The sequence below is a fragment of the Micromys minutus genome (assembly GCF_963924665.1).
Source record: "Micromys minutus genome assembly, chromosome: 7".
Classification (NCBI taxonomy): Eukaryota; Metazoa; Chordata; class Mammalia; order Rodentia; family Muridae; genus Micromys; species Micromys minutus.
Window position 1 is genome coordinate 6429754 of NC_137976.1, and position 20343 is coordinate 6450096.

Sequence of the window (20343 nt, forward strand, 5' to 3'; positions counted from 1 at the left end):
ATTAGGATTAAAAAACACATTTCAGTGCAGTCTTTGTTTTATAAAATTATATTAAAGAAATTCCTATTGGGAATAATGTTCTTATTAGGGTTAAAATTTTTAAATATGGCTTTTATGTTGTACTAAATTTGTTGATTGCCTGTTACTTTAGAGTAACATTCTGCAATATGCATGTGACTTAGGGCATTAAGTGCTTTGAATGAGTAATGAAAGTGCTCACCTCATATTTAGTGGGTACCCCGGAGATGGCATGCAGCAGCCAGCATACACACAGCATCAAAACATGGACCAGTTTCAGCCTCGAATGATGCCATTACAGCAGGAGACGATGCACCATCAGGTACAGACGTTTTCCTTGTATTGATCTTTTTGTACTTCTGAGCGATGCTGTTCTACACAATTTGCTAGGGAGAGCTGTGGCTCCAGTGAAGACTGTGGAGTGCCAACTGTCTTGAGTTGCTTTTGATTTTAATTACAAGTTTATAAGCATCTAATAATAAAAGGTATTTTAGTTAAAGTAATTTAGTGACATTGACTATTTAAAGAAACCTCCTAGTCACACAATTCTTTCTTTGCTATTTCTCTTTCTTGCATGCTGTGCTGACTGGATACTATAGAGAGTGCTTCATTCTCAGTGTAGGTTGTGTTAGTAGCTCAACCACTGTAACCAGAGAGTTACAGGAAATACTGGAGCTTCACTTTCTATGAATCTAAATTAGGGGTGAGTCTTTAAAACAAAGCATACCTCTTTCTCCCATTATAATCCTTCTAGAGAACTTGGTGGGATTTGTTTGATTTTTAATACTACAATTATTTTTATATACAACCAATCTTAGGAAAACCTCTTTTATAGCCTATGTAAAAAAGGTATCCAGATGAATCTTAGTCTTGTCTGTATTTACCTTCTCTGTCTTGTTTCCAGATCATTCTTTGATTTGGTATTATGTAACTGGTATGGTGATTTATTTGAATAGAGTTTATTCAAGTCATGGGAGAGTTAAGAGGGTAATTGGGGGGGTGGAGAATAGAGGAGTAGAGGCCCGCCATGAGCATGTGGCGGGGGAGAAGAGGAGGGATGGGGGTATGGTGATTTTTAATGGCTTGCTAAGGAAGCCTGTTTAAATATGAAGACAGCATAAGAACACACTGCAGGTGTTTATTAGACACATTATACATCATTCAGAAAGGCATTTTGTGAGTGATTAGTTGTATTGGTGCTGTCTGTGATGAAAAGCAGGTTGAGATTTAACTCTATTGTGGTTTTATTTGGAATCTCAAAAATTAATTATGTCAGGAGGCCCTTTGGTAACATTTTTAGAATTGGGTGTGGTGTCAACACAGCACAGCATTTGAGTGACTGACACAGGAGGATTGTATGTTTCGGACCAGCCTGGGCTGCATTATAGGACCATTGTTTTTTTTTTTTTTTCTTTGCTTTGCGTATGTTTCTGAGATGAAGTCTTGTGTAGCTCTGTTTCTACTTGTAGACCAACCTGGTCTTCAACTCATGGCACTCTGGTGTACACCATCATGCCTAGCAAACAAAACTTTTTTTAAGGAATCAAGAAACCACTTTTTATAGCCATTTTTTCTTCTAAAAAGCTTAATTTCTATTAAAAAGTTGAATGAAGACCATTTGCAATCAAGCATCTCCTTGGCTAAGGTTAGCCTGTCGTTGTTACCTTGTGTAAATAAAGCTGCACTTTAAATCACTGTTCAGAATACTGAATGAGTTGCAGAACTTGTCAAGTATGTCACACTTGAATATATGATGGTTTAGAAAAAAGTTATACATATAGAAACTTGGTAGCTTTTCTGAATTAAAATGTATTGAGGTTTTTCAAAACTTATTTTTTTGTAGCTGTTACTTAATCGATTTAACTCCTCTTTAAATGAAAGGTCCCACTTCCTCCTAACGGACAGATGCCAGGATTTGGGCTTCTCTCTGCACCACCTCCATTTCCTCCCGTGCCTCAGCCTGGGATGCCTCAGCCTGGCATGCCTCAGCCTGCCATGGCACAACCTGGCATGCCTCAGCCTGGCATGCCTCAGCCTGGCATGCCTCAGCCTGCCATGGCACAACCTGGCATGCCTCAGCCTGGGATGCCTCAGCCTGGGATGCCTCAGCCTGGGATTCCTCCAACTCCACCAGTACAGCCAACTTTCCAACCTACTTTTCAGCCACAAAATGAGCCCCATTCACAAAAGCCACATCAACAGGTAATAGTTTCTTAGGTTAATTTACATACTTTCCTTTCTTGTTTGCTGTTTTTGTTTCAGTATGCTGAAGATGATTAAACACTCATTGACTCTATCCTGGGTGCTTCAAGAGCTCAGTGAGGGTCCATATAACAGCACTATCAAGTGTGGGAGTTGAGCTAGAGGAAAGAAGAGGCTCAACCAGTGCCTAGTTTACAGTGTTAGTTGGTGTTTTGTTAAAATGATATGTGATTTATACAAAGTAACTACCACAAGTAGAGAACTTTCCCCTTAGTTTGCAAACACTGTGAAAAGTTTTGTTTTTGTTAATGGTGGCTAGTAAACATTTGATCCAAGAATCAAAAATTAGTATGTATATGTATAGCTTACAAATTTGTAAATTTCTGGTTTTTCCAATTTTTTTCCCCTAAAGGAAATGGAAGTAGAGCAGCCTTGTGTCACAGAGGTTAAGCGGCATGTGCCCGATAGCAGAAAGTCGAGATCCAGGTCAGCATCCAGGTAACTTAAAGGATGAGCTATGGCTCTGATCTGAGGAAACCTCGGAAACCTCATTACACTGCTGCTTGTTGTTGTTGTTGTTGTTAGGGTCTTAATATGAGCCCTGACTGACAAGGAAGGGACTCAGTGTGTAGACCTGGCTAGCTTTGAATTCAGAGCAGTTCACCGACCCCTGCCCTTCCTTTTGGGTGCTAGGATTAAAAGGGTGTTGAACATGCCCAGCTTTAGGTTTTTCAGATACTCAAATGTTAACAGTGACAGTTGGTACATAAGGAGAAGGTATCAAAAGTAGTACTGATTTTTATTTTGTTTTTTAATCAAGTCCGGGGTTGTAGCTAAGTCAGAGTGCGTACCCCATATGCCTAAGGCCCTGCACTCAATCATGAGCACTGCTTGAACCAGGTCTGTTATTGCACACCTGTAATCCTACCTAGCACTAGGGCATCAGACATTTGAGGTTTGAGGCCAACTTTGGTATACATAAGACTGCCTTAAAAAGACCACCTTACCCAGCTTTTGTTTGAGTGATTGTGTGTGTGTGTGTGTGTGTGTGTGTGTGTGTGTGTAAATAGCATATTGAAGTCATAGTTCACTGTGTTCAAAGAAGAAAAGGATAGGAGCAGCAGTGTTCCCAGCCCTGAGCATGGACTTTTTAGACCACAAACATGGGACTGTGGTAGTGTTAGAGATGCTAAACAGAGGAGACAGTTACAGTCTGTCAGCCTTATTTTGTTTAAATTATACCCTTGTGTTCTCTGTTACTGAGTTCTTACAGATCCAAATATTCACTCACAAACTCTTGGTTTTTCTTAAACTTAATGTGTACATCTTTCCCTTCTTCTGTGTGCTATCCATCTCCTTATTGGACATGTATTAGGTCACCAAAAAGGAGAAGATCTAGGTCTGGCTCTAGGTCTCGGAGATCCCGCCACCGTCGTTCCCGGTCTCGGTCCAGGGATAGGCGCCGGCACTCACCTCGCTCTCGCTCTCAAGAAAGACGGGATCGAGAAAAAGAGAGGGAGCGGCGGCAGAAAGGCCTCCCTCAGATCAAGTCAGAAACTGCGAGTGGTAAGCAGTGAACCTGTCTTCATACTTACTTTATTGTTTTTTCATGTGCGGCTTTAAGATATTTTATGACTGTTAACAGAGCCATAGCTGATGCTATTGTGGTTGAGTTTTATTCTGAACAGGGCTTCTGTATGCATGTCTGACTTATGTACTACATGGTCTTTTTTTTTTTTTTTAATTCATATGAATACACTGTAGTTGTCTTCGGACACACAGAAGAGGGCATCAGATCCCATTACAGATGGTTGTGAGCCACAATGTGGTTGCTGGGAATTGAACTCGGGACCTCTGGAAGAGCAGTCAGTGCTCTTAACCTCTGAGCCATCTCTCCAGCCCCCTACATGGTCTTTTTAGTGCTTCTGCACACAGGAGGTGTATCTTTCTACTAACACGACTCCTTCCCTCTTTGATGAAGACTCAGTAGTTTAAAGACTGTTAGCTTGGTTGTCATCATTTGTAGAACATATATAGTCGGCATATATTCTTGTTGTAAATCATTAACTGACACAGTTTAATTCATAATAGTGACCAATAGGTATTTAAAATGGGGTTCATGAATAGGAGTCACTAGAAACGGGTGGCTGCTGGCTAAGGCTGGGTCATTTGGTAAGAGATTCAGGTTCTAGCCCCTGTTCTGTTCTTGCTGGCAGATAGTCACTGCTGTTAGGGCCTGAGGCTTCAAAGGCTTTGTTAGGTCTAGTCACAGAGACCATCGCTTTTCTGATTCTTGTGTCCTGGTTTAATTTCTAAATACCTACTTTTTAGAACTTTTAAATTTATATACTTTATAAATAGGATTTCTTATTTAAACTTTTGGCATCTGATGCCATGTAGTAATGACACTTATTATTACTGTGTGTTGCTGATGGATGAAATGAGTGTTTTAATCACTGATTTACTTTCAGTTTGTAGTACCACACTGTGGGTGGGACAACTGGATAAAAGGACTACTCAGCAGGATGTTGCCAGTCTCTTAGAAGAGTTTGGTCCAATTGAATCAATTAATGTGAGTACTTATTGCCCTTCAGGTTCTACCTAAGCAAGATGTGCTCAGTTTTTGAGACTGAGACCTTGAGCTCTCATGTGCAGGTTCCCTTAACATGCTGTGCTTGCTTCTTGGACAGCGGTGTTTAAGTTGAAATGCCTTTTTAGGAATGTCTGTAACAAAATTTGCATGGTTTAATTAAGACCAAACATTTAACCGCACAGGTTCTTATCACAGGTTCTTATCTGTTTGGGTGTGTGTGTGTGTGTGTAAGCATTGTGCATGCTCACAGCGCTTGGACTGTAAAGCACTGATGAGAAGGAGCACAGCTGAGGCTGAACACTCTGTCCTGTTCTTTGATTTTGTTAGATGATTCCTCCCAGGGGTTGTGCCTACATTGTTATGGTTCACAGGCAAGATGCCTACCGTGCCCTGCAGAAACTGAGCCGTGGAAACTATAAAGTGAATCAGAAATCCATAAAGGTACATTTTTATCATTTATAGACGGGTTTAATGTGTAAACATATTGTTGTTAGAGGTTTTGTTTTCAACTATAATTTTGCTTCTTGGGAGTGGCTTGAGGCATAAAAGCTACCTCTAAAACATAATAACAGAACAACAATGACATACAATTCTATGTAACAGTTCTCTTAGTTTTGTTTTTTTTTTAAATGTAGTGTGTTCTTATCAAGCTTTTCTTCTCCCCCAGCTTCTTTTAGATCCCAGCTCCCTCCCTAACTCTCCATGCCCCTCACCATCCCCCACCCCAGCCCTGGTCTCAAAATAAAGCAATAAAATGAGATCAGGAAGAGCACAGAAAACCTCACACCCTTTTCAAAATCAGAAATCAAAACACACATTAAAAAAGTCAGTTAGACAAAAATGTTCAAAGCAACTGGAGATGAAATGTCTACCCCATTCCCCAGTGAGGCTTCATTGGGAAAAACTAATGTGTCTTTTGCAAGCAGATGTCAGTTTTAGTAACTTCTTGGTTAGAGGTAGGAGCCTGGCTTCTCCATCTCAGAGCTGGCACCCTGTCTGGCTTGAACCTGTGCAGGACGTTAGAAGCTACCATGTCTCTGACATCATAGGTACCTCAGTACAACGGTTGGAGTTACCCAGGCCCTCTGGCTCTTAAAAATGTTTTTCACCTTCTCTGCCACATAGTTCCCTGAACCCTGAGTGGGGTTTAATGAAGGTAGCCCATTTAGGATTCTGTGTCTCTGTTACTTCTATCAAGTGCAAGAAAATACTTCTCTGGTGATGGCTGGGGCGGGCACTGATATGTGGCTATAGCAGAATGTCAGTAGGAGTCAGTTTATTGCTAAGCTAACATAGCTTTTTGTTTTTTCTTTTGTTTTGTCTTGTTTTGAGACAGGGCTACTTTGTGTAGACCTGGCTGTCTTAGACCTTAATCTGTAGACAAGGCTGGCCTCTAACTCACAGAGATTTGCCTGTTTCTGCCTTCTCTGAGTGTTGAGATTAAAAGCGTGCACCACCACCAGCAAGCTAACATAAAAATCTTATTGATACGATTTATTTTTTTAATAAAGTGGTAGGAATTTAACTAGGGCTCTTAATATATACTAGATAACTATTATACCTCTAACCTATTTATTTGCTTATGTAGTTATTTAATTAGAAACCAGTCTCATACAACCCAGGCTGGCTTTGAATTTCTGTCCTTCCTCCTGAGTACTGGAGTTTGCTCATTCAGTGCCACATCAGTCCTGCTCTAAATGGTGCTTTAAAGGTGTTTGCTAGGAAAATATTTTCTTGTATAAAAATGTGGATATTTCACAACTTAAGGTTCACCACCCCTTAGAATTAACTGTGGAAAAAAATAACAGTAAGGAAAATTAGAAGCACACAGACAGCCGCCCTTGTAAGGGCTGCTTCAGTTACTGCCTGGTACTACTCTAATGTAGACTGCAAAAAGATGTTGCCCTATCTGTGGACTCTGAGAAGTGATGTTCAGTGTGTTGGGCTTCCCCCTGATAAACTCATTCTCTCCCTGCCATGTGCTGAATGTGCAGAGATTTCTATCCTAGGACAGACTGGGAAGGCAACAGAAACATAGTCTAATCCATGAGACGAATCTGAAGTGATATCCAGGGACAGGCAGTCCAGGCTGCTTGTGGGTGCCCTGTTCAGATGAGCAGAATGATGGGGAGTAGTGAGCTGAAGACTTACAACCTTTCTTCTTGTAGCGACCTTTCTTGTATTTTCACCGATTGTAGATTGCCTGGGCCTTAAACAAAGGAATAAAGGCGGATTATAAACAGTATTGGGATGTTGAACTTGGTGTTACTTACATTCCTTGGGACAAAGTCAAAGCTGAGGAGCTGGAGAGTTTCTGTGAAGGAGGCATGTTGGACAGTGACACACTTAACCCAGGTAAGCAGACCCATCGCTGACAGGTCACAGTCGTGTGACAACTCCAGTGTAAGTTTATGCTTTGCTTAAGTCCCAGTCAGGAGACTGCCTTTCTTGAAAATTGAAAATGATCTTTCTTTATATAGCATGGTTAGTGGAGAAGTACAGACACTGTAGAGATCATGGGGCTCTGGTGAAGTAGAACTTTGGTAAAGCTTACTGATGCACAGTGCCCCGTATGATAGCACAGTCAAGTACTCGGGCTTTGATTAGAGATGCTGTACTAGTAAGATGGTGACATTCAACTCTGTATTAGGTTTTAATCCATACACTCTTGTACACGTGTTAGACCAGGAAGTTGAGTGGATACAAATATTACAAGTGCCAAGTTAGTGATAAGATTGCTGTGGGAATAAAGGGTGTGTAAAGAATTGACAACCCAAAGCAGGGATGCCACCCTTCTTCCTTGTATGATGCCCACTGCTTTTACTTAAAGGAAGGAGCCAGATTGTATTTCTCATCAGGCAAATAAGCCTCCCATGTCCAGGTGTGTGTTCATGGCCAGGATAAAAACATTAAATGAGTGGAACCCTGGAAGTCATGGTCTTAGGAGGTTTTATTGATGACGTACAGATTACTAACCAGTAAAGCCCTGGAGTACAGAATGGGACAATAACTTTCTGGATTTTCCTTCCTTAGATAATACCAAAAGAGGTGGAAGGGGTTCTCAGTTTTACTGTTAGGAGTGACTGAGAGGGCATCTGTTAGAACTGTGTCTGCTGAAGCCATCTGTTCTCATTTCTGTTGTTACTTGTTAAATTATTACTGCAAATACTAACAGGAATTTGTTCAGTGAAGCTAATATTTTTTAAATCTTTAATTTTTATCTTTATTATTTAAAGTTATGCATAAAAGTGGAAAACATTTATTGTTACATTTCTTTAATTCACAGATTGGAAAGGCATCCCCAAGAAGCCTGAAAATGAAGTTGCCCAAAATGGAGGTGCAGAAGCCTCCCACACAGAGCCAGTGTCGCCCATACCTAAACCTGTGCCTGTGCCTGTGCCTCCCATTCCTGTTCCTGCGCCTATAACAGTGCCACCTCCACAGGTGAGATCCAGAGAACACGGTTTAGCCCTTCAGAGGTCTGAAAGATCGCGTTTGAGATCTTACTGTTCTAACAAATGAGTAGATGTCAGAGTAGTTTTCCTTATTTTGGTATTAAATCTATTTGTAAACTCTAACTTTTTCCCATAAATGTTAATAAAATCAGATTAAATTTCGATTGTCTCACAAGGCTGTGGATTATTCAGTGCCTTGATTTATAGTGTCCTAGAAATGAAACCCAAAACTACTATGGATGTCATTTTGCTTTTTATTAGGCCTTTGTTCTGTAGGGAATTGCTGTGTTCTGAACTCAGACACACATGTCCAAGCCCCAGCTGTTCTGTGAAACACAGGATTATTTTCTATTTGTTGGCTGTTCGTTGTTGCCATGTAGCCCAGGTTACCCTCAAACTTGAATTTTTCCATCTCAGTTTCCCAAATAGTAGGTCTACATGAGCCGATATACTTACCTGGTTTATAGGTAGTTTTTAAACTACAATTTGCATTTGTTAGGTGTTTGGTAAGTGTCAGACACCATCACTGAATGTGTATGAACTCACTTAATCATACTTATTTCAGGTTGGCATGTTTCCAGTTTAGAAAGCTTTAAGTAACCAGGAAGGCAGTACAGATAGTTTGACTCTAGGATAATTAATCTTAACCCAGTATATAACTTGTCAGCTATCCTTTCTTAGACATGCATTTCCAGGTTTTTAAATTTTCAGTTTTGGAGTATTTTTAGACATGTTATATGCTGTCAGCATACTGATTGGTGCTAGTCAGAATGGCCATCTTACAGGAGAGAGCAGAGCCAGAGTTACAGTGTTTATTAGATAGGCACATGTTGCCTACTATCTTTTTATTCCACTAAATGTAGAAGTGTAGTGAAAGTGTAAAAGCGCCTATTTTTATTTTGTTTTCCCACATGGCTAAGTGTGTTTTTCATTGTTCTTCCCAGGTCCCACCGCATCAGCCGGGCCCCCCTGTTGTCGGTGCTCTCCAGCCGCCTGCTTTCACTCCTCCCCTAGGAATCCCCCCTCCAGGCTTTGGCCCTGGTGTCCCCCCTCCTCCTCCTCCTCCACCATTTTTGCGCCCAGGATTCAACCCAATGCATTTACCACCAGGTATACAGACTTGACTGAGAACGTACTCTTTTAGGCTCTGAGATAAAATCATGTAGCAGGAGTTGACACGATTTTTCTTATTCTAGGTTTTCTTCCTCCTGGACCCCCACCTCCTATAACTCCACCAGTATCCATTCCTCCACCTCACACTCCACCAATAAGCATCCCAAACTGTAAGCATGTCTTTCCTCTATGCTGACTTGTCGTCTTGGAGTTGGGTAGGAGGGAACGTGAACAAATAGGGTCTGTAGTCTGGGACAGATTGTTGACCGGGAGCATGACTAATCACTCAGCTTCACATGTCAATGTGATTATTCCTTAGCTACTATCGCTGGTATAAATGAAGACACTACAAAAGACTTATCTATTGGAAATCCCATTCCAACAGTGGTGTCTGGGGCTAGAGGAAACGCCGAGTCTGGTGACAGTGCGAAAATGTATGGTTCTGCTGGGCCACCTGCTGCACCCACGAATCTGCCCACCCCTCCTGTAACCCAGCCTGTTTCACTGCTTGGTAAGTTAATTACTGTTTTATTGCTACTTTTTTTTCCCCTTCAAGTTTGGCTCTTTAAAAATACTGTGAATTTTGGCAAAGTAATCCCCAACGCAGTGTTCCTTTGAGAACGATCTTAAATGGTTTGTGCAGTTGTTCTTTACCAGATGACCTTATGCCTAGGTGTCCTGAATAAAACATTCCCATCTGCATGTGTTACTTTGGTATATAAGTTTGCTTAATTTCTGTGAAAGGAATTGTTACAATCATGTTCTTGATCAATATGATTCTTTACTTCCAGCTCTAGCAGCTGGCTCCTTGTAGATATTTCTCTCTTCTTATCTATCTGAAACTCCTGGGCTTTGGGAGCTTTTAAAGTACATAGACTGACAAATAACTCTCCAGGACAGTCCTAGCAAAGTGGTGTGTCTGAGAGAGGGCTGTAGAGTTGGAGGGGAGCTGAGGCCTTTCTCACTGGCTTCTTGCTTTTTTTTCTGCTGGAATTGCTCCTTTCTACAACCTGCAGTCAGGGAAGGTACAGCCTAGAGGCTTTACAGTTATCCTTATATAAGTGACTTGCTTCACATCACATAGTTTTTATAATAGACCATCTTTTAAGGTAATAAATCATACTTGAAGTGATATTACCAAGTATAATTACATTTGATTCTCCCAATGGGCAGTTAGTTCTTGTGAGTGTGAGTTTTCTTTTCAGAGGTGTGCATGTGTGTGCACATTTGCTCTCAGAACCTTCCGTGGCGTGGGACTGGGTGTAGATTTCAGAAAGAGCTATTTACTCTTCTCTAACATCTTAACTAATTTATAATAAACATGCAAATTTCTTTTTAAGTGGCTATACTGCCCTTGTTCAGGCTGAACTTCAGGACTTATAATGAACTTTACTTTGAATTTCCTTAGTAAACAGGAAAGGAATGTTAGAGAAGGATCTGGGAAGGTGGTTTGTGTGATGAAGGGTGCTTCAAGGCTTACCATGTATGGGGATAGCAGAGGCACCATGGGATACCAGTCCTGCCTGGCCTCACTTGGATAGGATTTTTTCCTATTTCTAATGTACTTACACAGGAATCTTAGAACCTGAGTCAGGTGCAGTTTTCTAATAAGTCCTTCCTCCAGTCCTTCTCACCTGTGCACACCTCTGACTTGGGAAGAGTCCGTCTGAGTCCCGTGGTTATCAGGTTGCCTGTAGCTTACAGAGTTGTGTGCACGGGTGATCATAACTTCACTGAACTAATAGAAAGATTTAAAAATCTCCAAGAGTTTGCTAGCCACTGCTCCTAAGTACTCCTGTTTGGAGTAAGTGCCTGCCTCTATTTACCCTCTATTGCCCCAAAACCCTACCACCACTGAACAGACAACTTAACCTTTGCAACCAAAATGAAATAAAACAAAAGTCTGTAAGCTTACAAGTTTACTGTGGTAAGCACAGCACGGCTGAAGAACATCGACTCTCCCTCCACGGTTCTCGTTACCTCTTGAACTTTCTGTGTGTCCTTCCCTCACAAGATGGAAGGTCATGAGAAACTGGTTTCCCTGAGTGTGTGTGGGTTGGGGTGCGGGGGCAGGTAAAGGAGTGGCTTATAATGCAGGGCTTCACTTTTGATTATCTTTGTCTATAACTTCTAAGACAAAAGTTGAAATTTGAAGGTAGTTTGAAATCCTGGAAGGTTTAAATTTTGATATAAAATAAAAATGGAAACTTTTATTAAAATAAGTACTTTAAACTAACATTGAATAGTCTAGTTTCCGTTAACAGAAGGAAAATCTTGTGCATGCCTTCAGTCAAAAATCTGGAAACATGCTGGGCTTTGTGGCACTGTATACCCAGAACTCGGGAGGCTGCAGTCCAAGGATCTTGAGTTGGAGACCAGCCTGAGCTACATAGCAAGCCCCTGTCTCTAAGAAACCTTGAAACAACAAAGATAGTCACATAAATCTTGACCTTTCAGAGAAATAAGCTTTGGTTTTCTTATTATTACAAAAGTTTAATATGAAAACATTCTTGACCTGATTCTCACATTGTAGTAGAGCAAGCCCTTTGAAAAGGTGAGTGGGTGTCCACCCGAACTGCCTTTGTCCTCACCCCAGGACTTCTGCGGGGTAGTACTAGTCCCTCACACTCCCATCATCCCAGCACTCACCTCACGTTGTCATCTGTCACAAGAATCACAAAGGAAGCTGATCCTTGGAGATACCTGTACCCGTAAATGTCACAGTACTTACCCATCCCTCCTCCTGCTTGACAGGGGTGAGCTGGTTTTTGTTTTTTGGTTTTGTTTTGATTTTTTAAGTAAGGTGTTGTTGTTGTTTCCATGTGCATTCAAATAAAGGAGAATTTATTCAAAAGCATCACAGTTCCACCACTTTGATTGAGGAACGCAAGGATCACACTATGGTGTCACAGTGGACCACGACCTGGGTGCAGGTGTTGTTGATCCTCCTTGTGGGAACTTAGGGACTAGGTATTCCCTCTTTTCCTGGTGCTCTGATGTTTCCATGAGTCTGTAAGAAGAGATGTTTTGTTGACCAGAACACTATTCCTAGAGGCTAATGCTGAAATCCCATTTCCTCGTCTATAACGGGAAATACATGGACACACCAGGGAGTGGTGACGATTCAGTGGCTAACACTCAGAATGCCTGCCACCTGGGAGGCACTTAGCTGTCACAGGTAAGAAACGGTAGGCGCACTGAGGACATCTAGAGACGGGCGCTGTCTTCGCAGTCTGCTGACGCTGCTGGGCTCTAACTCATAAGCCCTGTGTGTTCTCAAGTAGAAAGCACACTGTGATCAACAGTTTATCTTTGTATAGTTGCTTGTGCATTTTAAGCTACATAAGACTAGATCACAAGTATTCAATCTTCACCATTTGACATACTCAGAAAATACATTAAATCATAGCAGCATTTTATTTCATAACACAACTCAGTATTACAAGTCTTTCTGCAGTAGATATCCAATAGTGTTCTTGCCATGTATCATTGACAGTTATTTCTAATGTGTGCCAGTAGTTTTGAAGCAGCACAGGCTTACTAGATGTTAAGCAGATCAAAATTTCATCTTGAGGGCTAACCATAATGGGAAAGATAGTGGGGTGGTTGGGATTATTTGCTACTGAGAACTTTCTGTCATCGGATGAGTTTGAATGTTAACTTGGAGATAACAGCCTGTTGCTAGATAGAGCTGAGCTTAGGTGCCCCACCCCAGCCCTCCCTACCAAAAAAAAAAAAAAAAAAAACCAACTCTGAATTTGGAACGACCCAAGTTTCCACCATATTTTTGAGACCATTTTGATTCTTTTAATAGTACTGACCATTTGAAAGTATAAACGACTAGGCATGCAACTATTATTCATTATTATTTGATTTTAAAGAGTACTAGATTTAGCATCTCATGGGCCAAAGTAGCTGAAACCCTTAGTGCTTTGTCAAAGCTAAAGACAGCACCTGCAGTTGTCAGTCATCTAGAAGAGAAGATGGATGGTTGCAATCCCATTCTTTCTTTTGATTGTATAAACATCTGTGTTTGCCTTTCAGAACTTTTGTATGATATGTATTGCTAATATGATGTACAGCATATTTTATTAAAACGTTAATTGTAAATGTAAAGTTTGGGTTACTTTGGTGTTCCAAACAATAAAAAAAGTACACAAAAAGTGTGTTTGTGTTACCTATCTGTCCTGTGTTACAAGGATATCCAGAATATATTTCAAGACACAGACTGCCAACTGGAATTGATTCCTTTTGTGGGACAGTAAAGCCTCTGACAGACATCACTTGTCCATTCCTGTCACAAACAGATTCTCACCCTCCCTGCTTTTGTCATTCAATGGGCAGATGGTGACATCTCACTTCTGAGAGTAATCTGCATGTAAGGTTACTTTTTCTTTGCTCTAAGTCAAGGTGGTTTTAAAGCAAGAGTCACACAGTGATGGCTTGTTCGCTGAGTTGCTAGTGTGTGGGCCGGCACACTTGAGTTTCTACATAGCTGCAGCAGGCATTGAATTGATTTCAGACTAGGGCTTCTCAAGAAAAACCAAGGATTCAATTGGTTTGTAAATTATATAAAATATCTTTGATTTTTATATTTAGAGCCCTAAAATGTACCTAGAAGATTTAATAGTTTTACCTGTATTTCAGTATTGTTTGAAAATGGGTATTTGATTTCTGATAGTTTAGCTGTAGATTTCTCTGCTCAGTCTTGAACTTTATAATTTTTATAACTAGTGGTTTTAAACGATATTTAAATTAGAACATTAAAGCACTAATCTGTTATTTGTATATCAGTTATTAATATGAAAGAACAGACTATCAAGAGAAAATTAGAGAAATTACAGTTTTTTAAATAGAGTAATACCTAGTTTTTAAAAACAATGTCTGCTTTTTAATACTTTGATACTGAACTTTAATGTGGTTATACTAAATTAAAAGCTAGGAAGATATACTAAGAAGCCCATTGACACTTTGTAAAAGTCTTTTTTTGAAAGCCTTAAAAGTACCTACCAAAATGTTCCCCTAGTGGATTGGAAGTGTTCATTACAGTGCCTTCAGCTTAATGTATACTATGCTGTTTGGTGACTGATACAGAAGTAATGTTACTCTGCTACAGAAATGTGCCCAGGATATGACTTTTTATATACAAATACAACGTGTTATCTAAAAAGGCAAAGCATGAGGAAAATCTTATATTAAACCTCTAGGTGCTACATTGTCTCCATGTCCCCTGAGGCTGTCATTACCTACCTGCTGTTAACTAGCCTGAAGTAAGCCTTTCACCTTATTTTTGAGGGTTTGTTGAGAGTGGGAGGGCAGAAACAAACTTGGGAACCTAGAACCTAGATGGGATTTCATAGACATAGGTGACTCCAGCTAACACTGAAAATGAAAGTGCCCACAGAGAGTTGAGTAATGGAAGGTTAACGTGGATCGAGTTTATTATCAAGTAGTGAGACTCAGTTAAGTCATAGTTACACCTTTCTATTACCTTGAGATACTTAGCAAGTGCCACATGAATTAATTTTTTTAAAGTAGTTATAAATGGTATAGGCTAATTTGCCATACAATGTCTTATTTTGTTTAGAAAAATTCAGAATATCTTTAAAACATTGCTGACACTCAGATTTCATTTAAAATTCTTGCATCAATATATAGTATCCCATTTGCTAAAGTAGATGAGACGTCTCAGTGTGTGCCTTTTTCCAGCTCCTCTGAAAGAGTTTGTGGTGGCATGTAAGGTCCTGTTTGCAACTGTAAATGAAATGTGCTCTCTCTCATTCTTGAAAAGTAATTCCTTAAGTTTTCACCAGCTTCCAACACAGCTCAGCTCACTGCATGCATTGTGGGGGTTCTCAAAGGAAAAGCCCATAGGGACTGAACTGGTGAATCTAGGGCAGGAAACCCACGTGGTAATTGTAGTCTCATGCGAGCTTTCTGAAGGTAGGATAGCAACATAGAACATGACTTCTGTTGATTGGTTGATTGAATAAATACGTGTGTGTATTTACCTACAGATCTGCAGGAATTGGTTGAGAAATTAAGGGTCATTGGTAGTGGGCTAGAGGGAGTCCTGACACTTGGCTCGTGTGGACTGTTTACCGATTGAATCCCCGAAGTACAAATAGAGCAGGAATGAGTGGTTTGTCCATGTTTCTTCATGTATAAGGAACACCATCCACCTACCCACCCTGCCCAGTGGGAGATACACAGTGATCATTCTGTTGGTCAATGTAAACAAAACAACAGTGATTAGACAAGGGGGAAAATGCAGTGTTTTCAAAGTTCGGGGTCTTCATGGTTTATGTTGAAAAGATTTTCACCACTTTGGTACCTGTAGACTACTCTCATCAAGGGAAATATCTTGTTGCTAAGATTATTTACCACTTCTGTAACCATCATCCAAATATGGGTGTTATTCATCGGTCCATGTCTCCTGAGGACCTACTCTGTACCAAGTACCTTCCAGGTACTAAAGAGAACAGGGTGGACAGTCAGATCTGTCTCCCTGGTGTGTCTATTTCTGTGGGAAATGAGTAATACCCCTCGGAGCCCTTGCATTGAAGGAGAGGAAGTAGAGGTGTGTTAGTGGGTGAAGCTACTGAGCTGCACCATTGTCAATACGATGGCCAGGTGGGCATTTGGAGGAAGTAACTTTGAGAAAGAAACCCAAGTAGAGGATAAAGGAAAAATAAGCCACGTAAGTACTAAGATCTGGCATTTCAGGTACACCAGTGAAAGGCAACCTGGATTAAGAAGCAACTTTATTTGCCTTGAGGAGCCACAAGAGACTGGTAGAGCTGGAATAGAGCAGTCTCAGAGACTAGCCAATGGATATAGGGTATGCAGTGGGAATGGTGCTGGCTTCTAGAACTGGTAAGACCAGCAGCTCCATATGGATGGTACAGCAGTCTGTGATCTGGATGCCTTCTGAAGGTAGGCCCTTCAGGACTGTCCCACTTCAGCGTGCCGTGTGAAAAGGACCAAATGTGTACATATATCTCATGGAAGTGAGCAGTTGGTGCTATGACTTGGGTGGTGGCCATTGTTGGGGGGGGGGTTCACAGGAACTGGGGATGAATTCTAGAGAGATACATTCATAAGACATGAAGATAATATCCCATGTCATAGGGGTGTATAGAGTTACAGAAACATGATTGGTAAATGGGCATAGCTCTAGAATCTTTAAACATTTCACAGTTGAAAATAAGGTACTGGCAGCTCTCAGCAGTTGCAAGTTTAATCAGTTGCTGGACAAATTGAAGCTGAGGTCCCATGGCTGTGATTGTTAGGGTTGAAGTCAAGGTAAGCCTGCTCCAGTGGGAGCCTGCCGTTTCCTGCGGCTCTTTCACTGTTGTCCAGCAGACAGGCGTATAAAGATGGAGCCAGTGGGCTAGAACACCGGAAGTACTCTGGAGTCATGTAAGGATAGAGAGGGCAAGAGATGAGCTTCCAAGTGCCATTGCTGGCTCAAAACTCCTAAATCTTGCTATGGTGGCTTCAGACTGTGCAATCCCAAAACCCAGGACATAGAAGCAAGAGGTCCCTAAGTTTAAGGCCAACCTGTAACAAGTAGCAGGATGCCTGCCGTCTCAGAGAACAAAAGTGCTGAGCCTTCGGCATTAGCCCTAAGGAAAAGAAAGCTCTTGCTGTGGTAGATTTCCCAGAGTGACGAGTTTAGCTATCCCTGAGGAGAGTTATTTTATAGGAACACGTGGTTGAATACTGAAAGATGGCAGGGAAAGGGGTTATCTTCATTTCTATTCGTAGATAGTGGGTGATTCTAGAAAAGCTGATACAAGAAAGAAGGGTGTAGTCGGTTAATAGGGAGGAGTGGATGGATCCAGCTCTCACAGGTGCAAGCAAACAAAAAACATTGTTTTGCAAAACCCAAGTACAATAAAAATAGAAAATGGTGTGTTCACATAATGGAAGACTATTTGTAAGTGAAGTACTTGTTCATGCTACACGACTTGGATGAACCTTGGAAAAATGCCAAGTGGAAGGAGCCACTCAAAGGACTACGTATTGTATTATCTTGTATGATTCCATTTTGTGAAATGTTGGTTAATAGGCAAGTTCATAGAAATAAAAAGTAGCTGGTGGGTTGGGCTGCGGGAGGGAGGGAGGGAGATATGCAAAAACCATTGGCTTGAAATTTTTCTATGAGCACATTAGAAAATGTGGAAATTTTACCTTACTAAAGTTATTAACTGAATCAGCTAGAAATGAACTGCCTGAGGAGAAACAGTAGCCATGAAATAGATGCCCTGGATGTGGGATATGTGTTGGGAAAATAAGGTTGCCAGGCAGAGTGTTCTTGTAATTAAGAAATAAATCTCTTGAGGAAGCCAGTCCGTGTACTTGGGGTTGGAGTGACTTACAGCCATGCTTAGACCCAGATTTAAAATGAATATTGGGGATCAAAATGTGACTCCGTGGCAGGGCCTGTAGTCAGTCTCAAATGCCACAGATTTTTTTTTTTTAAAATAACAAAACTGGTTTGGGGACTTTTCTAGGTAGCTATGTTGAGAACCAAGGAGGACTTTAGGGTGTAGGCTTGGTGGGGTTTGAGGTTGTTGGGAACATAATCTCAGAGTAATGGGGGCAGGGTGGCTGAATGTGAGCTGAGTAGTTACTAGTGATGAAGCCTTAGCTGCTAGAGGTGAGGCAGTGGCTAGAAATGCCTGGTTTTCCAGTGAAGTGGAGACAGGGTTGGCCAAGTAGAGATGGGGCTCAGATTCTTTGCCTTGTGCACCTGCTCTCCCAGTCCTCTGCACATGGAAGTCCCTGCTGTTCTTTAAAGATAAAGTAAACTGTGCCCTCTGGGGGCTTCAGCTGAAAGCCCTTGTTTTCTTGTGTCCTTTTCACCCTCAGAAATTTCTGCCTGTGGATTGGTGGCCTTCCACCTGCCCTAAACCCTTCCATAGATCTCTCCTGCCATAGTAGTGTCTGATTTAACTAAAGCAGCCATTAAGGAGATTATTAGTAAATGCAGTTATTTTGAGTTTAACTTCTGTTTTTGTTTTGTTCTTACCACCTCCACCTTACCCCAGTCTTACTTTCTAACCCGGGCTATCCCAAAGCCTATCATCCTCTGGCCTCCACATTCTGAGTTCTAGGATTACAGGCAGGCGTTTGGACCCCCCCCCCCCCCCAATTTCTCCCAAACCTTGTTTTACTAGAAACTAATAGTGTGTATGGTGTATTGACTTCTCAGGTCTAAGCTATTTCTCCATTTGGCCAGTATTATTCTGCCCTGCTGAGCCCTGAGTACAAACATGATCTGCTGCTTACATGCATATTCAGCAAGGCTGTCCTGTCCTGTTTGGTGCTAAGATGCGACCTTTTTCATTAATCTAACATTGTTTGTAATCTTGTATTGATGCCTCTATTCGTACAGAGGTCTGTGTGTCTTAATCCCAGATTCAGTCCTGCTCACTCGCTGGTCTCAGTGCATCTCCTACCCTAGCTCCTGACTTAGTTTACCTGTTGCATTCTGAGATGTTTGAGGGTAAGAGCCTAACCTTTAATCCAATGGTCTGACCCTCTGTTTTCTGAGCACCGTTTACCAGGAAAGGTTTGGTTTTTTGTTTGTTTTCTGTTTTTCAGAATAAACAGGATCATTCATCTGCTCAGGATCCCACTCTAGTTTCCTCCATTAATTAGGCAAAGGCCAGTTATTTATCATGACATTCAAGGTCCCTGCATTGCCTAGGCCCACCTGATCAGCTTCATAAGCCTTGTTTCTAGAGGGTCTCCTCTCTGTACCCAAGGTCACCCTCCTGCTGTTCTCTTGAACAGTGGGTGCACCCCTGCCTCAGTGGAGTACTAGCTTTTTCAAAAGTTGTTCCCTCTGCCCAATCACATCTTCCCTTCTCCATGCTGGTCCTGGGCCAACACAGACCTCTTCTGTGTTCCCGTCTAAGCTCCATTGTCTCAGCTCCACCTCTGGTCCATTACCATCATGCTGTGGTATCTGTAGCAGCTGACATCGAAAGGAAGATTTGGTTTTAATTTCCAAACCGAAACAAGTACATAGTAAAATTTTGGTGTATTAAGTAGTTGCTTCTTGAAAAGATAAACCTAATCAGTGTTTACTTTCCACATCTTTTCTGTTTTACTGCTGTGTAGTGCTGGCCTAAAGATTCCCTGGAAGAAGTTTGCGTTTGTCTGCCTGTGTGCCTATTACAGGATTCACTTTATACATTTTAATTATAACCTTTATTACAGAAGTAGTGTGCTTTTACTGCAAAAATAGCAGAAAAGGAGCTGCAGCGAGGGGGGGAGCTTTTCAGCATCTTAAGAGGATATCCTAACAAAACGACCAAGATTTGGTTGTATAATATTTAGAGCAAATTCCAAATAGAAACATTTACACTAGGCAATAGATGGGGGGGGGCATTTGTTTTGTTTTTCTTTATTTCACTTTATAGGAGGTTTAAATACATGATCTCATGTATTGGCCCAGGTATTCCTGCACATCTTCAAGTCCATCCTGTGAAGGGTTTATGAGAATAAGCACAGGAACGGGTTTTTGCTAATAAAGATTTTCATTTTATCTTCTCTGTGATGTGGGATTGGTCTTGCATTTCCTTCCACCGTCAGGTTGGTGGTTAAGGACCTCCCATTGCCCTAAATGAATGGTTTTACTTTCTCAGACTTGTCTGAATGTTTAGAGTGTTTTAAGATTGTTACAGTGAATCTATAGTGAGCACTAGAAAATGCTAAACCAACCTAACAGTGAGCATCAGTCCTTAACTCCTTGAAAATAAACTTTCTAACAAAAGATGATAGCAAAGTCAAGTCTAATGGTGTTTTGGGTTCCTCAGCCCCATCCATATAATGCTTGGGATTATGATTATGCCTTGGGCTTAGTCAGTGCCGGGCAACTTTTATGTAAAGGGACCCTGTTAAGTGAGAGGAATGGTGTGTCTTAGGTGCTTTTGTGTGACATTCTCA

The 20343-nt window shown here is 41.2% G+C and overlaps 1 protein-coding gene across 5 annotated transcripts in view; it reads left to right on the plus strand.

Annotated features, from left to right (window-relative positions):
* The window catches only part of SCAF4 (SR-related CTD associated factor 4), a 56180-nt gene that overhangs the window by 29569 nt on the left and 6268 nt on the right, over positions 1-20343 (plus strand). For 2 of the 5 annotated variants that reach the window (XM_080919274.1, XM_080919270.1), the window contains exons 9-19: positions 232-340; positions 1900-2220; positions 2633-2718; positions 3596-3786; positions 4692-4792; positions 5141-5254; positions 7012-7168; positions 8100-8257; positions 9213-9378; positions 9465-9551; positions 9701-9892. In XM_080919274.1, coding sequence (XP_080775400.1) covers positions 232-340; positions 1900-2220; positions 2633-2718; positions 3596-3786; positions 4692-4792; positions 5141-5254; positions 7012-7168; positions 8100-8257; positions 9213-9378; positions 9465-9551; positions 9701-9892 — 1682 coding nt within the window. The remainder of the gene's footprint in view (positions 1-231; positions 341-1899; positions 2221-2632; positions 2719-3595; positions 3787-4691; positions 4793-5140; positions 5255-7011; positions 7169-8099; positions 8258-9212; positions 9379-9464; positions 9552-9700; positions 9893-20343) is intronic. The other 3 variants (XM_080919272.1, XM_080919271.1, XM_080919273.1) reach the window with 3 other exon arrangements.